The following is a 21,782-nucleotide window of genomic DNA, read 5'->3' on the forward strand; positions in this document are numbered from 1 at the left end:
ACATAGGCTAGAGAAAATAAGCATCAAAAATGAAACATTGAGATCGGAATGCATGCATGTCTCACGTAGTTTTCTGGCAATCGGTGCTGCAGGTTTTCTGGATAGAATTGGGCTACGCAGTGAGATGCTACCCACAATCAGTGGGAGAATGTGACTCTCAGTTATATGGTTTTATTGCAATACTTTAACTATAATGTAAAAAAATATATGTATTGTATTTTTCATTTCTAGGCATTGGTTTCCTCGTGAGCCGACTCATGCAAATCGAAACGAGGGCCTGAATCCGGAAATTACACGACTGTCGCGTCACTTTCATTTCGGTGGTGCTTGATGTTGTGCTGTATGTGCTTAGTGTTTTAACGTGGCCAGGGAATTCCCTCTAGGAGCGCTACATGGCTATATAATGATCAGATGAAGTAAAGGTGACACCTATCAGTTTACGCCAAACCTGAGTCAAAGATCTCAGAATCATGCTGCCAAACTTTTATTTATGTGAGTATTCATTTCATTTGCACCTAATGTTATTGTGGGTTTTTGATCAACTAACCTTGTGAAATGATATGCCTCAAACTTTACATAGTCTTCCATTTTAATTTATTGATTTGAAATTGGAGTTAAATAATTACATTTTCCGGGGTGTTTTTATCATTGGTTTGTTTAGAGGATTATTGGGGTGATACATTGGTTGGTGCTGACTGACAGATTGTGTCCTCCCTCCACACAGACCTTGCCAGCTGTGTGCTGCTGCTCGCGTTGTCCTGCCAAGTCTCTATGGGAACCCCAATGCGCACGCCGCGGAGTTTAGACTCTGAGAAATGCTCGCAGTGCGCTGACCTCTCCAGAGAGCTCGTCAAGAACGTTAGAAAGCTCCTGGACAACGTAAGTGACCGTTATAACAAATTCCTTTGAACTTTTTATTAAAATCTAATGTATCCCTAATTCAGTCAGTCAGTCAGTCTGTATCTTTGATAGGCTTACAGTTAGTTCACACAGTTTGTGATTAATGTATCCACTTACTAATTGAATCATTTTCCCTTCATAGGAAAACCTGTTTGGCGGTTTAAACTGCTCGGAGCAGCGCGTAGAGGTAAACAGTAAGACCCAGACAGTCCTAGCCTGCGAACCCAACACGGTAAGTCACACAACAGTCATTTTCTACATTCATATTACCATAATTCGTTAAAAAATATATAATTTCTCTGCATTTTATGAAGTAATTTAAATAATACTTCGGATTTACAGTATAGTGATATTAATCAGTCTATTGATGCATCATTTTGTTGTATTTCCTCAGAACACAAGATGCTCTGGTCAACGGAACACCACATTCAGTGAGGTAACTATTGTGTTCTTACAATATTGCATACTTGTTTAGGGAATGCTATTTAAATCCACAGATATAAAAATAAATAGTTAGATCTTTAGACAGTCTATAGATTTAATAGTGACTGCATTTCACATAATTCACCCATTACCTCACCCATTTCACTGCTTCCTATATGTCTGATTGGCTGATCTCTGTCCATTTTGATGGTTTCTTCTGACAGAGTGAGTGTCTGAGGAACATCCGAATAGACCTAGAACATTATGCTGCCTCACTACAGGCTTACAAACAGGCCGACCTCAGCTCCACTGCCCAGGACACCCAGAACCTACTAAATATTTGTCCATCCACACAATGGGTGTCTTCCTCACAGGTAATTCGATTTTTCTTTTTTATACAGAAAACATTCCTTCCTTCCCTGCATGTTTCTTTTTCTTTTGATACAGTTTTCTAATGACAACAACCTCATGTAGACAATTGCAAAACTGTACACAAAAATGTGTTCCTCTGTGTTTGAGACAGTACAAATGTCACTGCTAATAGGCATTCACAACTATGGACTTAAAGTTTGCATTTTTATCAAGTTAAGTTTTGTTTCCTTTTGCCCTGCAGGTTGCAGACCCTAAGCTGACTAGTGGTGACCCTGTGGACCAGAGGGTCCATCTGTGTAAGGTACTGAAGGGCTTCCACCTCCGGGTCATCACCATCAGCAGAGCCATGGGATACATCTCTGCTGGGGACCACAGGAAGTAAACCCTCATCTTCAACACCATCCGATTCCTCATCATCATCAACTATAACAAGTATTGACAATCATCATCATCATCACCTACAACTGTAACAAGTTCATCATCAGCAACACTGATTGTTATCTTCATCATCAGACAACATCATCATCAACTACTTTGTCATCATAACTGTTGAATACTGCACTACACTGTGTATGAAAAAATGAGCAGGACATAAAGGTAGCTAAACTCCTTTTGGCTCAGTCAGTGCTAAATGACAGTAGGTTTAGTTCAAAGCTCATCAATGAACATCATGTTGTTCAAACTATTTATTTATTCCTGGGATTTATTTACTTGATGAATGCAATATTATTTATTTGATGTATGAAATATATGTATTTATTTAACAATGTGTTATTGATGTTATTTATTGGAATATTTATAATAAAGTATTTATTACAAGCTTACCGAGACTGCTTGTGTTAATGTTAGCTATGTTGTATGTGTTGCTCTGTAGGTTTAAACATTCTACCCATGAGTAGGCTAAATACGTTTTTGTTTGTGGTAAATAAAATTTAAAAAACGTATCTTTATGGAACATGTTGAAATATAATATCATTCAGACGGGAGGGAGAGCAGTGTGATTAATAGTCGCATAAGACTTGAAAAATTCATTTTTTGCATCTTCAAGCAGGTCTCCACATGGAACCCCATGTCCAATTTGGCATGTGGGCACACTGGCGGCCATTACGCATAATGAAACCATGCCGCCCAGGGCGAAAATCCTTGCTTGGTAGACTACCTTCTGTAGCCCCCCGAGCAGTCTTCTCATCACCCAGCTCTGGGTCGGAGTGGTTGAAACCTCCACTTTCTCCTCACTTATCTCTTCATCAACAGAGTTCATGTTACATTGCGCAAGTTCCTCAGCGAAGGAATAGGCAATTTTCCCGCGCGCAATGGAACTGTTAACTGTCATCTCATGTTCTTTACCAGCGTTCCTGGCTTCTGCGATTTGCTCCTCCAAGTCCTGCACCATTTCCTGAAACTCCAGGACGCGGGATGTGCTTTCGGCCAAGGAGCTTTGCATCTCCTCGATAAGGGAAGTTTTCATCTGGATCAACTCCTCCCTGTGAAGAAAAGTGATTCGGCCCACATCGACCTGGGACTGCAACAGGCCGATGCAGCGGTTCAGATCCCGCAACTTCACCCTATCCTCCGCTCTCTCGTGCATAAGGGTGGACAGGTCACCGTTCAGACTTTCAATCTTATCCCTGAAGGCGTCATTCTGCTGTTGGAGCTGCAGACGTCGAGTCTCCAACCGTGCAGTGGTGCTGTTGCTCTCCTCCAGGGATTTGCGCATCTCCAGGACCATGTCCTCCAGGGTGTCCATGTCTTCCACGGAGCTCGTCAGGCTTCTCATCCGGTTCTTCAGGCCAACGTTTTCTTTACGCAGAGCTTCGTTCCTCTCCTCGGCTATCTCTTGGGCGAGCTCAGCAGCCGCGGCTTCCGTAGCGTACAGGTTCTTGGTGTATGTGAATTTGGCTGTTAGGTCGCTCTTGTCGTCCACATCCGGCTCAGGTGATGTGAACATTTCTGTCCCATCTACAGTGTCTCCCTGAGGATGGCAAGAGTCCTTGTTATCATCGTGCCCATTAGTCAACTGCGACACCGTGTGAATGGAGTCATTCAGGGCGCAATCATCCCAGCCGGACTTTGATTTCAGCCATCTGCCCGCAGTTCGTGAGCGACCGACAGGTGTAATAATGAGCTGCCCACCCTCATCCTCCCACACGTCTCCGGATGTCTCGCGGGTCCAGTCTGCCGGGACCTGGGAAAGTCTTGACGGGTCCAGGGAGGGTTCACCCACCATTGGCCGCAGCTCATGTCCCGAGGTCCTGCGATTGTCATTTTTGCGCTGCATCCTGGTCAGTATTTACCTTCGTTTTCAGTGTTCCGGGCAGTACCGGGATCTTTGTGATATCTATAGTTGCGGATATTTCGGTAATACTGGTCAGGGTGCTTTTATAACCCTAGGTTCAGATGACAACTTGATTGTAAACCACATCACTTAGCATCATTTCAATGAGCATTCTACATTACCATGGCAATCCAGCAGCAGTCGATAGAACATTCCAATTTGCCAATTTGTTGCATCACAATACCAGCCATATGGAGTGTACCCATGAGTTTACCAGTCTACATAAGCCCCTTCTCGGGATTCTATTTCTATGGTTATTACCGTAGAACTAAAATGATTCTTCGTAATATTTATATGGTTAAATAACTAAAGGAATGCAAAAATAGGCAAGGTCCAGTGGTGGAAAAAGTACTCAATTGTCATACATGAATTAAAGTAAAGATACCTTAACAGAAAATGAATCAAGTAAAAGTGAAAGTCACTCAGTAAAATACGATTTGAGTAAAAGTCAAAGTATCTGGCTTGAAATGTACTTAAGTATAGTGGTGGAAAAATGACTCAATTGTCATACTTGAGTAAAAGTAAAAAGTACAAGTAAATGCTATACAAATCCCTTATATTATGCAAATCAGATGGCACAATTTTCTTGGTTTTTATTTATTTATGGGTAGCCAGGGGCACACTCAATTCACTCAGACAACATTTCCAAACAGCTTATTTGTGCTTAGTGAGTCTGCAAGATCAGAGGCAGTCGGGATTACAACGCATTATATTGATAGGTGCATGAATTGGATTATATTGCTGTCCTGCCTGAGCATTTGAAATGTAAGGAGTACTTTTGGGTGTTTGTGAAAATGCATGGGAGTAAAAAAAGTACATTATTTTCTTTAGGAATGTAGTGAAGTAAAAGTTGTCAAAAATATAAATAGTAAAGTACAGATACCCAAGAAAACTACTTAAGTAGTACTTCTGGGTATTTTTACTTAACACCAGTTGGAAATTAAATAATAATCAAATCACATTTTATTTGTCACATGTTTATGTAAAGGGGTTATTTGTTATTGTAGTTTGGTCAGGACGTGGCAGGGGGTGTTTGTTTTATGTGTTTCGTTTTTTTTTTTGTTTATGTTCGTTCTAGTTTTTCTATTTCTATGTTTAGTTTATTGGGTTGACCTTCAATTGGAGGCAGCTGTTCCTCGTTGCCTCTAATTGAAGGTCCTATTTAGTAGGGGTGTTTTTTCATGGGTTTTTGTGGGTAGTTGTTCCATGTGTAGCTGTATGTCTCACAGGACTGGTTTCTCGTCGTTGTTTTGTATTAAGTGTTTATTTTGGTTTTCTTCTGAATAAAGAAGATGAGTATTCACATTCCCGCTGCGTTTTGGTCTAATCCTTACGACGAACGTGACAATGGGCCCTTTCTAACAATGCAGAGAATGTATTTTTGAAAAATGAATAGAAAAATAACACAAGGAACAAGTACATAGTCAATGTGAAGGGGTACAAGGTAATTGAGGTAAATATGTACATATAGGTAGGGATAAAGTGACTAGGCAACAGGATAGATAAAACAACAGCAGTGTATGTCATGTTAGTGCAAAAAGGGCAAATGCAGATATTCCTGGCTATTGGTTAACTATTTAGCAGTCTTATAGCTTGGGGGTGGAAGCTGTTCAGGGTCCTGTTGGTTCCCAACTTGGCATGGTCATTATTAGTCAAGCAATTCTGTAAAGGCCACTGAACCTGTAGGCTATGACTTAATGATACATTTGTGTTTACTAACAGTCATGAAGACCTCCAAGCAGTAGGCCTACCTCTACTAGCTGAAAACTATTTGCAATGAAATAAATGAAATTCAACTTTCCAAAAAAAAAAGATTTTATTCAGTCCAAGATTTGTAATCTTAGGCACCGTACACAGAGCCCTACGAAGGCCCATACCTGAAGTGTAACATTATAGAAGTGCACATGTAAGGACTGGAATATTAAATGATGGACTTTGAGAGATCACTCTGAGTGTAAACATATGTACACACTTGCAAATGTCATCCAATACCCAATTTACCACTTGACTTGTGGTTTTCCCATTCATAATTTCAACAGTTAATTGTTGTTACTCTCCCTGAGGTATTTGGGTCCCAGTATCGGCAACAGTGACATCCCTTTTGAAAGGTGTTTAAAATGAGTTACTCTCCTAAATGAGTGGTTTCTGGAATTCATTCAATCCCACCATGTTCAAATGCACTGAGCGTGATTTCCAGGCTACAGAATGGACCCGATTCAGGCTAAACAAAAGTAAATATGACCAATCTTTTCTCTGAGATGAAGCTTAGCTATCACCACTAAGTTTGACAGGCTCAATTTGGTCATCACACATAAAAACTAACAAACACAAACTGTACAAAAATAAAAACAATCACAGCATAGTTTAAATACAGAGAAAATATGTACACAGTATAAAAAGTACAGCTACACTCCTTGAGTAGTTGGTCCAATTCCATGATTAAGTAAGTGGTAATGCCTTGAATGACATATCAAAATACAAAATATACAACTCCCCATAAGTTTGTCAGCAGTTTCCATACTGCAGCACCATGTCTGTTACTGGCTACACTTTAGCTACCTATTTCCCAGAGCTCATCTATGACATTACAAGTCTTCTCTGCTCCGCGGGTCATAGCATTAGCTCCTGGCTGTTTGGGGTACAGCTTCAGGTACCTCTCTGCATTATTCTAGGGTAATGGACCATTTGTGAACATCTAAGAGAATGACCCTTCAAGATTAAAGGCTTTGGTGAAATTGTCTTTGTTGAACTCCTGTTGTAATCCTGAGAGAACGGGAGGGGTGAAAAGCCAGGGTTTCCCACTACTAATCACTACTAGGTGGGGCACAAAGTTCTCTAGATCCAGCATCCAGGTCTGCAGGAATCAAACATTTCAGTTGAAGGCAATTGTCTTGGGCTGAGAGGGGGTGACAGTGCTAGGCTGGGGTGCCGGGACACATAATGCTTCTGATCTAGGATCAATGTACCCTCCTCAAATCCTCAATTTATGAAGGAGGTATGCAAAGCTGACCTTAGATCAGCCTCTAGAGCAAGGACAGGCAACTCCAGTCCTCAGGGGCTGGATTGGTGTCACACTTTTGCCTGAGCTAACACACCGGACTCCAATAATCAACTAATTATGATCTTCCATTTAGAATGCAATTAGTTTAATCAGCTGTATTTGCTAGGGATGGGGGGAAAGTGTGTCACCAATCACGCCCCTGAGGACTGGAGTTTCCCATATCTGGTCTAGAGAAAACATTAATCCTACTCCATACAGCCCTCAAACTCAACTCTGAACCTTGAAGCCAGTTCCACTGAATTTTGTCACTGTTCCCCTCTAATCAGGGACTGATTTAAACGTGAGTCACCAGGTGTGTGCAATTAATGATCAGGTAGAACAGAAAACCAGACGGCTCCGGACCTCATAAGGTAAGAGTTGAGTACCCCAGCCATACAGCATAAAGTAGAGAGATTTCTGTCTTCAAGTCAAGAGTTCAAACGTCTCTCACCCATTGTCTCTCTGTCTTATTGACGACAGGGCTGCGGAAAGGCAGGGACCTAGGGAGGCTAAAGATATGTCATTTGGCAGCTTTATTGTCCATCATATCTGAAGAGAACACAGACAGAGACAGACAGACAGAAAGAGAGACAGAAATTGGTGTAAGTTAGGAGACAAGCATGAGTACAAATGTGTGTGTGCAGACAGGTCAGTGAGTGTGCGTGGCTCTAGTCTAATGTGTCTCACAGGAGGATGGTGGCACCTTAATTGGGGAGGATGGGCTCGTGGTAATGGCTGGAGCGGAATAGGTGGAATGGTATCAAATACATCAAACACATAGTTTCCATGTATTTGATGCCATTCCATTTGCTCTATTCCAGCCAATATTATGAGCTGTTCTCCCCGCAGCAGCCTCCACTGGTGTGTCTCTAACCTTGCAGTGTCTGGTGGACCTCATTGGGCAGGTCATCCAACTCCTGTAGGCTCCTCAAGAGGTGAGCGACAGTGGCTTGACCCTTTGGTCTGCTAGTCTTCCAGCGCTCCAATACCTTAAACCTGAAACACAAGACAAACGGAGGTCACATTATCTAAAAAATAAATCTTCACCAAAAATATGAAAAGAAAGTAGGTTATTGTACAATTATTGTATAATTGGTTATGCAAGGAATGCTTCAATTAGAAACCCCAAAAATAATGGCTGGCAAGTAATATAAAGTTGAGTTTTAAGGGTGCAGATACTATATCTATCTACTGTACCTCTGCATGATGACATCCTCCTCACTGGCCTGAATATCGTCCAGCTCTTTGGAGGACAGGTCCAGGCAACCGATAGCCACCTGCTTCCACTCCTTCCCCAGCCGCTTAGCCACCTGCATCAGCTGCTTGGACAACACGTCTGGGACCTGCACTGTCCGCACTCCGTCTGGGGACAACAGAGGAACGTCAGACTTTTAATTCTGAACAGCAACTCAACATGAATAAGGCCACAGTAATAACAGCAAATGACACATTGGATGTGTTCAAACCATCACCTGACTCATCTGCGCATCGAGGTCTCTTATTGGTCATCTCTTCCTCTGATGTGCTGGTGCTTCTCTTCCTGCCTACAGAAGAGGAGAAAATCACTGTCAATCAAAAGCTACTTTTAATGATGGATGAAAATTGCTTGTGTACAGACAAGTAGATATCTAGAACATACACTGGAATAAAGTGAACTATTGATGCCAATATTGAGAGGGGGCAAACAAAAATGACAAACTTACTATCTGTCCGTTTCCTTGGTTTTTCAACTGCATTGTCCACACAGTCACCTGAGAGGAAGACAAATGAATGTCCTGCACCTTCACTCACAACACATTACAGACAAGACAGGTGTGTACGTACCTTCTCTGATGGTGGCTGACCACACAGTCTGGTCGGACTCTGTCTCTATGAGGGAGAGCTTGAAGGGAGGGGGCTGCTCAAAGAACGCCTCAAAATATCCCTTCAATTTAGTCACGGCCAGCGTGAACGGCAAGTCCTGCAGGACACCACACACACACAGACATATGAATACACACACATAGTACATACATACACTAAGTATACAAAACATTAAGAACACCTGCTCTTTCCATGACATAGACTGACCAGGTGAATCCAGGTGAAAGCTGTTATCCCTTATTGATGTCAGCTGTTAAATACATGTTTTAAGTATCCCTATATTTCTGTTATTACGGTGCTATCACTCTGTTATTAGTACGCTTGCGCAGCAGTCTCTTTGGAGATGGACCTGGCCTGAGTGTGATGGCGACTATGTACTGTGAAAATACATAGAAATAAAAGTTGTTCAACTGGAACCTTGTCGTTGTGTCAGTTTGAGTTAACAAAATCTACTAAAATCAGTGTAGATGAAGGGGAGGAGACAGGTTGAAGAAGGATTTTTAAGCCTTGAGACAATAGGCATGGGTTGTGTATGTGTGCCATTCAGAGGGTCAATGAGCAAGACAAAAGAATGAAGTGCCTTTGAACAGGGTATGGTTGTAGGTGCCAGGCACACCAGTTTGTGTTGAGAACTGCAACGCTACTGGGTTTTTCATGCTCAACAGTTTCCCGTGTGTATCAAGAATGGTCCACTACCCAAAGAACATCCAGCCAACTTGACACAACTGTGGGAAGCATTGGAATCAACATGGGCCAACATCCCTGTGGAATACTTTGACACCTTGTAGAGTCCATGCCCCGACGAATTGAGGCTGTTCTGAGGGCAAAAGGGGGTACAACTCAATATTAGGAAGGTGTTCTTAATGTTTTGTACACTCAGTGGACAGTACATAGGTCAGTGCTTACTGGTTATGCAGTAATTGGTGAATGAACCCTCACCGCAGGGCTGATGTCTCCCTCTGGTTCACTCATGAGGCGGTACCTACTCTCATCCAGCTTACAGGTGGGTGGCTTCTCTACCTTCAGGTAACGCCTCTTGGAGCAACGCACCTCCTTCCCTATGTCCTGGAGTGAGGGGTGGTAGAGGGGGAGAAAGAGGCAAAGAGACAGTAAAATAGAGGAATAGATAGAAGAGAACCAGTGATTTACCATACTGTAGGTAAGTGATGGATTCCAATAATGGGGGGGGGGGGGTCTATTCCCTGGTCAGGAAACCTGGGAGCTGGTTGAGGGAGATGCTTTCCATAGTCAGTTTGGTGTGTGATGGGATGATCTTTCTCATTGTTGACTAACGGTCAACAACTCCTTTCCCTGGCCAGTAAGGTAGGGTTAAATGGGCTGTTCTGAAGCTGAGTGCTCTAATGTGGGTCTCTGTTGAGCTCAGTCATTTCCCTCACCACTGATACTACTACACACTACCAGAGCTTAAACCACATTTCAGGAACTAGGTGACGTGACCAAAGAATTCACTGTGGTCTGTATTTGATATAACATGGTGTTACTATCCCAATCTAACCCTACCAGTTGGCGAAACATTGTCATTTTAACCAGTGTTGCCCACTGGGCTAGCTTCAGATTTAATGTATTAGGATTGGGGTTTCCATCGGAGTTGTTCCTAGATACAGATACACAAATCAATACACAATCATTTGTGTTCATTAATACGCACCAATGCCCTGATACAGTGACAAATGAACTCATCTTGATCACCACGCACGCGCACACACACACCGCAGACTTCCAATGTGACTTCCCTCAGTAGAGACCATAGTGAGAGAGGCACAGAGTGCCAGGAAGTCAGGCCAGTGGGCATTACAATCTGTCTGACCGTGTTCACCTCTTTGCTCTGACTCAGTAACATGCTACAGTAATGATCCACACCCACCCTGTGTCCATCTCACCTTAATGTCGGAGGAGTTGTTGGTGGCCAGGTAGATGCGAAAGGAGTAGGAGTTGTTCAGAGCCAGTTCCTTATACACCAGGACCACCCCGTGGTGCTCTACAGGCTTGCTGCTCTGGACAATGGGCCCCACCGGGGACAGGGACGACACACGCCACTTTACATGGCTGCCAGAGTGGTCTACCGAGGGCTCGATCACCGGACAGCTGTCCTTCATATGCAGGACACTGAAGGTCATTTCACTGTCGGGGTCAGCGAGGCAGAGGGAGTGAGGGAACTGGATGGAGGTGAGGATGGACGAGGGGCTGTTGACACAGTCCACGTTGAAGATGGGCCCAGCGAACCTCCAGGAGTCCCCGAGGAACATGCCGAACTTGGACCAGGACAGGACCGAGTAGCGGATCAGGACTCTCCCCGACACCTCAAACACCAGGCCGGTGACGGAGCACTGATATGCCCCCTCTCCCTCCAGCTGCACCCTGACACACAGAACCAGAGAGATTTAGAGATGGAGGAAAAAAGAGCGAGAGTAGGAGAGGCTGAGTGAGAAAGAGATGGAACAAGGCTACAGGTAGAAGAGGTACACTCACTGTAGGCGTCCTTTAGAGATCTTCCTAGGAGTAACCAGATCATTGCCTTGACTCTGATTGAGAAACAGACATGGTCCTAAGATTAGCCCCTGTTCCTCTAGTGAGTCTACAGCCATACTGTACGTCTCTGAAGCTTTATTACACAATTACCATTCAATTCCACAATCCAAAAAATGTGCTCACCTGCTGGACAGCCTTGCATTTTTCACATGTCTTGGAGGGCACATCTGACAAAGGAGAGGTCAACGGTCAAACTAGGCACTCCCTCTTGGGGAATACTCTACCTCTCAGACTTTGATTTGCAGACACATTTTCATTAACCTATGAATGAACCCAAATATCCTCTCTCTAGCCTTTCAACCATTACAATCTCCTTTGTCTACAATAGTTAGGCCTTAAGTGGAAGAAGCTAAACACTTGATAGTAGAATGACTTTTGTTAAACTGAGGATACCTTTAGCAAGGGAAACCTCTGCATCAGCTTGAGGAGCCGACTCCGATTCTGCGGAGAGAGACGTTACTCTCCATGAAGGACGTTGGGGGAGAGGAGCAAGCATTCTACTCAGGTCATTCTGAGGTGAAAGAGCCTATTCATCTGTATTACAGAGGCACCATGAAGCAGGTGTACTCTAAGGCATTGTGCTATAGTTCCCACTCACCATTACAGGACTCCTCAACGTCAGGTTCCTCCGATTCTGTTGGGACAAGCCAAAAAAAGAATACAATTATAAAAAAAAAAAAAAAATCCAAACAAGCCAGGTGCTGGTGTGACCATGTATCGTCACCGTTTGGAAATTATTTTTGATTAAGCTGAGAGAATGAGGCTGTGTTTTTCTCACCTCCTCCTTTCTCAGCAGAGCGGTCTGGCGAAAGACAATAAGAGAAGGTTATGTTAGAGGATGGGATAAAGCCTGAAGATTCATACTGTGATGGAGAGATTTTGTGCTCTAGCAGCCGCTCACCAGAATCCTCCTCCTCCTCCTCCTCCTCCTCCTCTTCTTCAGAACTCTCCTCTGTAGATGTCCCTGCATTGTCTGTCAGAAAAAAATCCATAAGACATGGAGGGATGAACTTTCAAAACTTTCTCATTCTAAATGTACTTTCAAACAGAGAGGGGTGAGGGAAATTGATTGGTAGTTCAAAAATGACTTGGGGGGGGTTCTATAGGCCTAAAGCAGTTCAGAGACCATTAGAGTTCTGTTTGAGTAGTGTTCACAGAGAGGACGATGTGTGTGTTTGTGTGTGTGGGGATTTCTATAAGGATTTTGATACAAGGAACATAGAAATATACTGCAACGGTGTGCCTACCTGAGCCACTGTTGTCTGGATTACCTGGAACAACAGAAGTTTCATTAGAGGTGTCTTGGGTAAGGGGTTAATATGGGATTAGGAACTCTCCTCCCTCCATCTTTCCACCCCACTTTACCCATAATGCAGAGGTTTACAGTAACCCCTGGGGACTGGCCCTCTGTAGGACCAGCCCCAAACGACACCAGCCCATCCCCTGAGAGCTTTCTGACAAGACCTAGAAGGGGGATCTGAGAGTCTCTACTCATGTCTACCCTAACATAGGCATATTACTGAGAAAATTGTCATACATTATCGTTTTGGAGCCTCTTATTTACTGTCTGACTTATCAAAACGTTACACTTCTGCTGTCAAACTGTGACTAAGTTAACTCTGATGAGCTCATCAGCGTAAACCCTCTTCACTCACGTCACACTACATTGCTCATCTGAAACTTCCACTCTGATTACTCACTAATTTATATGAATGCACACTGTATACAGTATGTACATGAGCGTATTGTAATTCAGTGATGTCTGTGGTTTTCCTATGTATAGTGCTGAGGGCCCCTGTGTCAGTGCTGTAACTGTTTGCACTTTCATTTTAGTCATTTACAGAAGCAGATACTCTCATTCAGAAATTCAGAATGACTTATTAACTGGTATGCTTCATAATGTAAGTGCATCTAAAGTAGGGCTGTGATGATTATGGGTAATGATTAATTGACATGCAAATGGTCATAATTGTGATTTTTGTTGGATTTTGTAATGCATCTTTGAAAATAAGCTATGAGATACATAATGAATACAACACAGCTTTGGTGAAACCATTTCTCAAAAGCAAATGGTTTTGACTCCAGGGGCAGGGGGACTGTTTGCTATCTGTACCCAGCAGGAGTGAGTGTGGGATAGGCCTTCTTGCTGAGAGCCTGGCATTGGCAGAGAGGAAGCCCCGCTGCGCCACTCAGAAGCCCAAAGAGAGAGGAGAGAGAGACCTGGCTGGTTCTCAGTCGGAGGTGAGGCTCCCTGCCCCAGAAAGGACAGGTGAGGCTCCTTGCCCCTTACTGGGGCAAGGAGCCTCACCTCAGACTGAGAACCAGCCAGGTCTCTCTCTCCTCTCTCTTTGGGCTCCCAAGTGGCGCAGCGGTCTAAGGCACTACATCTCATTGCTAGAGGCTTCACTACAGACCCTGGTTCGATTCCAGGCTGTATCACAACCGGCTGTGATTGGGAGTCCCATAGGGCGGTGCACAGTTGGCCCAGCGTCGTCCGGGTTAGAGTTTACCATCATGGTAAATAAGAATTTGTTCTAACTGACTTGCCTAGTTAAATAAAGGTAAAATAAATACATCTGTCGCTCTCTCTCCCTCCCTCCCTCCATATGTGTCCTCATATGCCTCCTATCTGCCTCATCTAACATCCACTCCGTCTACTCTCTGACAGCCTGCTTTAAATCAGCCCAATATACACCAGACACACAGATATTTTTTACTGGTGTTGACTGCCATCTGCTGGACTCATTTCAGATTACATTCATTCAAGACTTTTTGCCACATGAGACAAAGCAAAACATGTCATGCACAAACCAAGATCGAACGGTGCTTACCCTTCTGGTCAGGGGCAGGGATGTCTCCATCTCTGTAGGTTAAAAGAGAAAGGGAATGATAAGGGCATGCCAAGACATTATCAAAATCCTGGAGTTAAGAGAATACAGCTTCAGTTTATGGACCAGTGGGGGAGGGGATTAGGGGTGTGGAGGAGAGGGGGTGGAGCTGAACTGTCCAGCTGCAGACCCATCTGTGTCTGCACTTCCTCTCTCTGATATACACTCACACGCTCATTCAACTGAGGCACAAAAACAGAAAGGGCTGCCAAAATCTCAAATTCATGACACCAGCCCATCCTCCAGTGTGGTGTGGAATCCCCACCCCCTACATCCTGACCCAGTTTTACACACTAATGTTGCACGGCTGGTACTGCAAAGCCATGGAAAGGTACTGGCCGATAATAGTGCCTGTGATTCTAAACCGTAAATTCTTAAAGAGACAGTACCAGAGAACACCAAAAGTTGATCATATGGAAGGGTTTTGTAGTCAGCAGTGTTACAAGTTTATATAACCCATAATAATGTGTATCATCCAGAAGTTGTCTCTCAGACTCAGACAAAGCGTGCCACTTGTTGATTCAGTCTGTGACTTGTGTGAACACGTCTATGTGCGCCTGCCGCCCAGGGGCTCAGTGTAGAGCTAGTGATAATAGAAAGTGCATTGGTCATAGTGCCAACCTCTCAAGAAGAACACGTTCAGCATGCGCAGGGAACAAGGTCAACAGTATTTTTTCTTATTTTTCTCGATCGTAAAAATACTGCCCTTTAGGTGATCAAAAGCGAGAGTTGACTCAAGTGTAGTCTTTAGTGCTTTACCCCAGAAGAGATGAGGAATACAGTAGAAACACTTTGCTAAGTTGCCATGTTTTCATGACCTCTTTGATATTAAGAATGTAAATGAATCATGATAACTGTGCATGGTAACTGCAGATAAGGTCCTAAAACAATGATTGAATTGTAGGCTATTTCTAGTACTGTGTATCGAAGATTTAATGAAACCTGATAAGCCAGTGGTCCTCATCCTCACTGTACTCAAGGCAGATGTACAGGAAAGGCTGTTTACTTTTCAAGGTCAATGTTCGTTCAGCCAACAGGTTTCTGTATCACAACACAATTGTTATACGTTTCCATGGCAGTCATATTCACACATGTACTCTGCCCTCTCTGTCTATTATTTTTCTACCCTCTCTTTCTTTATCTCTGCCCGCTATTCAACCCTGGCCTCTCACCATCTCTTACTTCTCTCCCACTCATGTTCATACAAAACAACTCCCCCTTCCTTTTCTCTCTCACTTCTGTCTCTGTGGTGCATACCAGTTTTTTGCATATTTCCTACAGCCTAACATGAACACACTGAAAGCCTGTGAACAAGAGATAGGCAATAGTCAGTTAGTGCTGGTGTTGTAGTTTATGTAACAGCTCCAATTCAGCCTTGCGCACCTCAGTAGGTTAACATATCATACACCATTAATGCAACAGCATTAATGATACACGAAACTGTCAATAAGTCTGGGGGGGAAAAGTTATGCTTTTATGAGGGGTCATATATTCTGCAGGTATTGTGCATTTTCTTTTTAAGTATACTGAACAAAAAGATATGCAACATGCAATAATTTCAAAGATTTACTGAGTTACAGTTCATATAAGGAAATCAGTCAACTGAAATAAATTAATTAGGCCTTAATCTACAGATTTTACATGACTGGGCAAGGGTGCAGTCATAGGTGGGCCTGGGGTGGCATATGTAGCTTCCGTCCCTCTCCCCAACCTGGGCTTGACCCAGGGACCCTCTGCACACATCAACAACTGACACCCACAAAGCATCGTTACCCATCGCGCCACAAAAGCCACGGCCCTTGCATTGGAGCAAGGGGAACAACTACTTCAGGTCTCAGAGCGAGTGACATCACCAATTGAAACGCTATTAGCGCGCACCACCGCTAACTAGCTAGCCATTTCACATCGGTTACACATAGGGCCATCCACTTGGGAGCCAGCCCAGCCAATAAGAATTAGTTTTTCCACACAAAAGGGCTTTACTACAAACAGAAATACTCCTCAGTTTCATCAGCTGTCCGGGTGGCTGGTCTCAGACGATCCCACAGGTGAAGAAGCCAGGTGTGGAGGTCCTGGGCTGGCGTGGTTACACATGGTGTGTGGTTGTGAGGCCGGTTGAACGTACTGCCAAATTCTCTAAAACTACGTTTGAGGCAGCTTATGGTAGAGGAATTAACATTCAATTCTCTGACAACAGCTCTGGTGGACATTCCTGCAGTCAGCATGCCAATTGCAAACTCACTCAAAACTTGAGGCATTGTGTTGTGTGACAAAACTGCACATTTTAGAATGGCCACTAAATTGTCCCCAGCACAAGGTGAACCTGTGTAATGATCATGCTTTTTAATCAGCTTCTTTATATGCCACACCTGTCAGGTGGATTGATTGTCTTGGTAATGGAGAAATGCACACTAACAGGGATGTAAACAAATTTGTGCAGAAAATTAGAGAAATTAGCTTTTTGTGCGCATGGACATTTCTGGGATCTTTTATTTCAGCTCATGAAACATAGGACCAACACTTTACATGTTGCATTTACATTTTTGTTCAGTATAATAGAATATCTATATAAATCAGCACTTCGGTGACACTCAAACCTCTTCAGTGATCTGAGCGTTGACTTGTCTAACCTGAACTCAGATTATTTCAGTCAGTGGCGAAAGGGTGTGGCATGGTGGCAAGGTGCCCAACGTGTCTTGTTTCTCAGGCAGCCTCTGGCGTGATAGAAACCAGACAACCACACGAACGATAGGCCTAGTGTTCCCCTTGGATACAAGTCACCCGATTCATATCTCTCACGTTTCACTTCCCTCGGGTTCATGGTTACTCATCACACAAACACTATTCATTATTTACGACACGAAGGAGACAATGTAGAACATTTTCTACATTTATACAACTACATTTTACGGTACGAAACATTACCACCATTGCAGTAACACGTGTGGTTATAAAAGTGATATGGGTAAAAAAAAAAAAAAAAATGTCCTTGATTATTAAGTTTCACTGGAAAAAGTCCCAATAGCCTATGTAATTCAAGATTAATCTATACCTACCTTTTGGTACATATATACTCCTATACATATACCAACAAAGCTAGATACATGCAAGTGGTTTTGCTTTCAAATTAAAAGAGAAGCTTTAACTGAGAAACCCAACATTATTGTTGCATTGGGTAGGCCTACAGAATAACATCGTTCTATAGATGTAAATCGCGGTATAGCCATAGTGCTTGGCGATGGGCATGCTTGTGTTATGATCAGTCAACAGAGCATCATGTGCTCTACAAAGCGATCATGGCGTCCCCTCCTTTCATTTTTTGGGATCTGTGTATTCAATTACATCAAATTACATGGTTGCAACTATTTGGGGTCTTAAATGTTTCTTTATAAATCGAGAACTAAGATCCAGCGAGGGTAGCAAGCAACAACAAAGCAGCTATTTCGGGATTAGACAAAACATTTCCGCGCGTATCCTTTGTCAGTGAATGCAACCTCATGCAATCATAGGCTGCTCTAAACCTCGGCGTTATTTTGCTATGTATTTATGATGCTTACCCTTCATCCAGGTGACAAGTGGCTCCGCAGCTCGCCATCTTCGCCACCATTATGTGCCCTTTGAGGAACTTTCACTTTAGGTTTTGTTTTGGTCGTTTTGCCACCTTCGTGAGGTTCCGTTATAGCACCTGCCTGTATCTCTGTCAGCAATCATCTCATTTTAAAACTATACCTTAAAGACGACGTAAAACTCAGCGCAGCCCTCGTGGTTCACTTTGACATTGTTATGATTTACACATGTTTTTGTACGCATAATCAAAACTGTTTCTATTCAATAGGTCAAATATCATTTTACGTACAAAGTAATTTCGCCAAAAACAGAGATCTCAAACAAATACACTCTCCCATAGTAGGTTTAGGCTTAGCATTTGTAACATAGGCTAGTTTACCTAATGATAATCTAAATTTGAGTTTAGGAAAAAAATATGCTGATCTTACTACCATGTTTTCAATGGATGACTCATTGTCTACAATTACAAATGATTTACAAATCGCTGCACTAGCGCAGCCCTGGAGCAATACAAGTGTTCACAAACTGCTCAGTGGGAGGAGTATATTATCCCGCCTTTTAGTTTGGGTTTTTCATCTAAACAAGACGCATGGCTCTTCTGGGTTCCTTTCCCGTCAAGGCTGATCCATGACAACTGTCTGATTACGATGGGGGGGATCAAATATGTACCATAAGGAAGATTATCTGGCCGGCCAATATTATTTAAATTATTAAAGATGACTAAAGTTTACAGCTTTCATGCTCAAATACGGCTACTGATAGGGAAATTAAGTCATCCTGCTGCCTGCGTTGTATTAGATGGTCAGAACCTTTGATATACAGGCGTTACATTGTATATATTTCTCACAGTTTGTTTGTAACATCGTATCTTTCCAAAGTAGGTCACGTCAAAAGGTCACTTTTTTGCGGGAAAATATAAACCCGTAAGGCTGCATTTCACGAAATCAACCACTAGATACCGCAATCTACAATAAAAACAAAACAAAATTGCACTATCATGTTCTGTTGCCAATGAAGGTTCCAGTCAGCTATTACTTGATCACATGCCTGGGCGTTGCCAAAAACACTACCGGGCCCCTAACATAGAAATCAGAATGTTTCAGATTAAAATAACGTACTGAACAATGTGTTATTAAATGTACTAACTATAAGCTTCTCCTGCTCTATACTACAATTGTGCAGATTCTAGTTTCCACCTTCATCCTTTGCCTATATTAACAGTAATGCAAACATTTTTGGTTCCAAAAGCGGTCTGTGTCATGAGGTTTTTATGATGCTTTATTATAAATAACTACACAATTGGTGAATTATTTTTTCATATATGGTATTATAGTCAGTTCAAATGAAGAAATTACCAATGGTCCATATTTCAGATTAAAGAATGTATAACCAATTCTTACAAACAAGGCTAACCCTCTTCTTCCCTATGCATAATTCCTACATATATGCCTAAATAACATACCAAAAATAAAATATAAATTGTGAACTATGTGAGCTGCAGGCATAAATCTGGTACCTACAGAAAACAAGCATCTGTGAAACTGCAACTGTAGTGTCAAGACATTATGTGGGCATTCCTGAGTAAGTTCAACAGGAGATAAACCATTGCAGAAAATACTCTGAAACAGTATTTTGCCCATCCCCGGGCAGGGTTGGGTAGAACAGGTTAAGGCATTTGTCCTTGTGTTTGTTCCCTGTAAATAAAACTCAGGTTACACTGCACCAAGAGCCCAGTGCCAAGCCTTCTGAGCAAACTAATTTATGTCTTTAAAGTATAATTTTCTAGCTAACTGGTTTTCAGTTGAAAGGATGGCAAGGCTGTTCAACCGGTCTTGGCACATTGTAGATCTTAGATAGTTCTTCATAAGTTTCCGCTTACTGAAGGCATGTTCACCTCCAGCAACTGTTACAGGTATTGTACAGAAGATTCGCAGTGCAATGCACACCTCTCCAAAAATGCTCTGCAGCTGCATCTTGTGGATGGCATTTAGGAGCTCTACAGGAGGAAGACCATCTGAAAAAGTGGCACCATATATCTTCTTTATATGTCGCACTTCATTTTCAAATCCATCTGTGAGATCTTTGGAGTACTTGTTTCTCAATTTGTGGCAAGATACATTTAGGAAAATTACAAAACCAAATTTGTGTAAGTATTGGTGAAAACTCCTCGCATATAGCTGCAATCGTGTGGAACCACATGTCCAAATGACTGATTATACTATCCAGAGCCACATAAAACACTGTTGCGAAATCCAGTGTCTGACTTCTGTTCATTTGCTATTTCATCTTCAGTCTCATCAAGGAAACGTTTTCTTCTTTTCTGGCGGCTCCTCTGTTCACTGTGAAAGTGAGTAGTTACACTCATTTCATTTGCCACATTGGAGGCTTCTGCCAGAAGAGATTCCCATTGATTACGCAGAGCCTGTATTTCTTCCTGTAGTGCCTCAATGTCAGCTGCTTCATTGTCCAGAGAAATATTTCCTGACTGAATAATTAGGCTTCTATTCTCAATACACTGCAAAACTTTTACCCAGAAAGTGAGAAGGAAGATTGCCTTGAAAGACATGAAGTAGCTTTTCAGACCATTTTCCTCAGATTTGGCTTCGTTTGTGAGGCTGCAGGAGGCAAGAAGCATGTCTAAGGCATTGATGATAGACGGTAAATGAGTTGCCACTGGTCGGACCGCAGCAATACGCGCACTCCTTCATGTGCCTGAAAGGCGGTTAAGACAGCAGCCAGTCTTTTCCTTGAGAATGGCCCATCATTCTGAGCTGGCACTGAACTGATTGTAAAGACGATACACAGCCAAAAAAGGTTGATACTTCTGGGCACGACTGAGCTGCATGTATAACCACAAGATTAAGAGTATGGGAGTCACAAGGTGTGTATGTGGCCAGTGGATTCTTTTGCAGTATGTGTGCCTGAACTACCTTCACTTTCCCTGACATATTTGCACCATTATCATAGCCTTGACCACAGCAATCTGCTATGTCAATACCATGCCCTTCCAATGCACTCAAAATCATTTCAGAAATTTCACTGCCTGTCTTTCTAGCAAAGTCTTTCAATTCAAGAAAACGTTCAATTATTTCCCATTCACCTGTTCCCTGAACTTTATCTTTGTGTACATATCTCACCAATAATATACTGCTCAAAAAAATAAAGGGAACACTTAAACAACACATCCTAGATCTGAATGAAATAAATAATCTTATTAAATACTTTTTTCATTACATAGTTGAATGTGCTGACAACAAAATCACACAAAAATAATCAATGGAAATCCAATTTATCAACCCATGGAGGTCTGGATTTGGAGTCACACTCAAAATTAAAGTGGAAAACCACACTACAGGCTGATTCAACTTTGATGTAATGTCCTTAAAACAAGTCAAAATGAGGCTCAGTAGTGTGTGTGGCCTCCACGTGCCTGTATGACCTCCCTACAACGCCTGGGCATGCTCCTGATGAGGTGGCGGATGGTCTCCTGAGGGATCTCCTCCCAGACCTGGACTAAAGCATCCGCCAACTCCTGGACAGTCTGTGGTGCAAAGTGGCGTTGGTGGATGGAGCGAGACATGATGTCCCAGATGTGCTCAATTGGATTCAGGTCTGGGGAACGGGCGGGCCAGTCCATAGCATCAATGCCTTCCTCTTGCAGGAACTGCTGACACACTCCAGCCACATGAGGTCTAGCATTGTCTTGCATTAGGAGGAACCTAGGGCCAACCGCACCAGCATATGGTCTCACAAGAGGTCTGAGGATCTCATCTCGGTACCTAATGGCAGTCAGGCTACCTCTGGCGAGCAAATGGAGGGCTGTGCGGCCCCCCAAAGAAATGCC

The 21,782-nt window shown here is 42.9% G+C and overlaps 2 protein-coding genes across 2 annotated transcripts; one reads left to right on the forward strand and one right to left on the reverse strand.

Moving 5' to 3' along the window:
- Positions 1-325: 325 nt before the first annotated feature.
- LOC123724143 (uncharacterized) lies at positions 326-2,095 on the forward strand. Its single transcript, XM_045687087.1, has 6 exons — positions 326-492; positions 725-879; positions 1,043-1,132; positions 1,295-1,336; positions 1,548-1,697; positions 1,937-2,095. Exons 1-6 carry the CDS (start codon positions 471-473, stop codon positions 2,075-2,077), a joined length of 600 nt encoding a protein of 199 aa, XP_045543043.1. The 5' UTR covers positions 326-470; the 3' UTR covers positions 2,078-2,095.
- A 3,732-nt stretch (positions 2,096-5,827) lies between these two features.
- On the reverse strand, positions 5,828-18,444 carry si:dkeyp-97b10.3 (uncharacterized). Its single transcript, XM_014214254.2, has 17 exons — positions 17,929-18,444; positions 14,315-14,346; positions 12,731-12,754; positions 12,385-12,456; positions 12,262-12,285; positions 12,082-12,117; positions 11,877-11,924; positions 11,607-11,650; positions 11,424-11,476; positions 10,835-11,312; positions 9,873-9,998; positions 8,895-9,030; positions 8,774-8,821; positions 8,543-8,614; positions 8,268-8,433; positions 7,945-8,066; positions 5,828-7,619 (listed from the first exon to the last, which is right to left on the reverse strand). Exons 1-17 carry the CDS (start codon positions 17,976-17,978, stop codon positions 7,591-7,593), a joined length of 1,560 nt encoding a protein of 519 aa, XP_014069729.2. The 5' UTR covers positions 17,979-18,444; the 3' UTR covers positions 5,828-7,590.
- Positions 18,445-21,782: the final 3,338 nt, after the last annotated feature.

The sequence above is a fragment of the Salmo salar genome, chromosome ssa09, assembly GCF_905237065.1.
Source record: "Salmo salar chromosome ssa09, Ssal_v3.1, whole genome shotgun sequence".
Classification (NCBI taxonomy): Eukaryota; Metazoa; Chordata; class Actinopteri; order Salmoniformes; family Salmonidae; genus Salmo; species Salmo salar.

Excerpts from the sequence above, each read along its gene's own strand:
- LOC123724143 (XM_045687087.1), top strand. The coding sequence starts at position 471 with ATGCTGCCAAACTTTTATTTAT. Across the intron at positions 880-1,042 it reads TTAGAAAGCTCCTGGACAAC|GAAAACCTGTTTGGCGGTTT; the intron begins GTAAGTGACCGT and ends TTCCCTTCATAG. Across the intron at positions 1,133-1,294 it reads TAGCCTGCGAACCCAACACG|AACACAAGATGCTCTGGTCA; the intron begins GTAAGTCACACA and ends GTATTTCCTCAG.
- si:dkeyp-97b10.3 (XM_014214254.2), bottom strand. The coding sequence starts at position 17,978 with ATGGTGGCGAAGATGGCGAGCTGCGGAGCCACTTGTCACCTGGATGAA. Across the intron at positions 9,999-10,834 it reads ACAACTCCTCCGACATTAAG|GACATAGGGAAGGAGGTGCG; the intron begins GTGAGATGGACA and ends CCCTCACTCCAG. Across the intron at positions 8,822-8,894 it reads GTCAGCCACCATCAGAGAAG|GTGACTGTGTGGACAATGCA; the intron begins GTACGTACACAC and ends TCTTCCTCTCAG.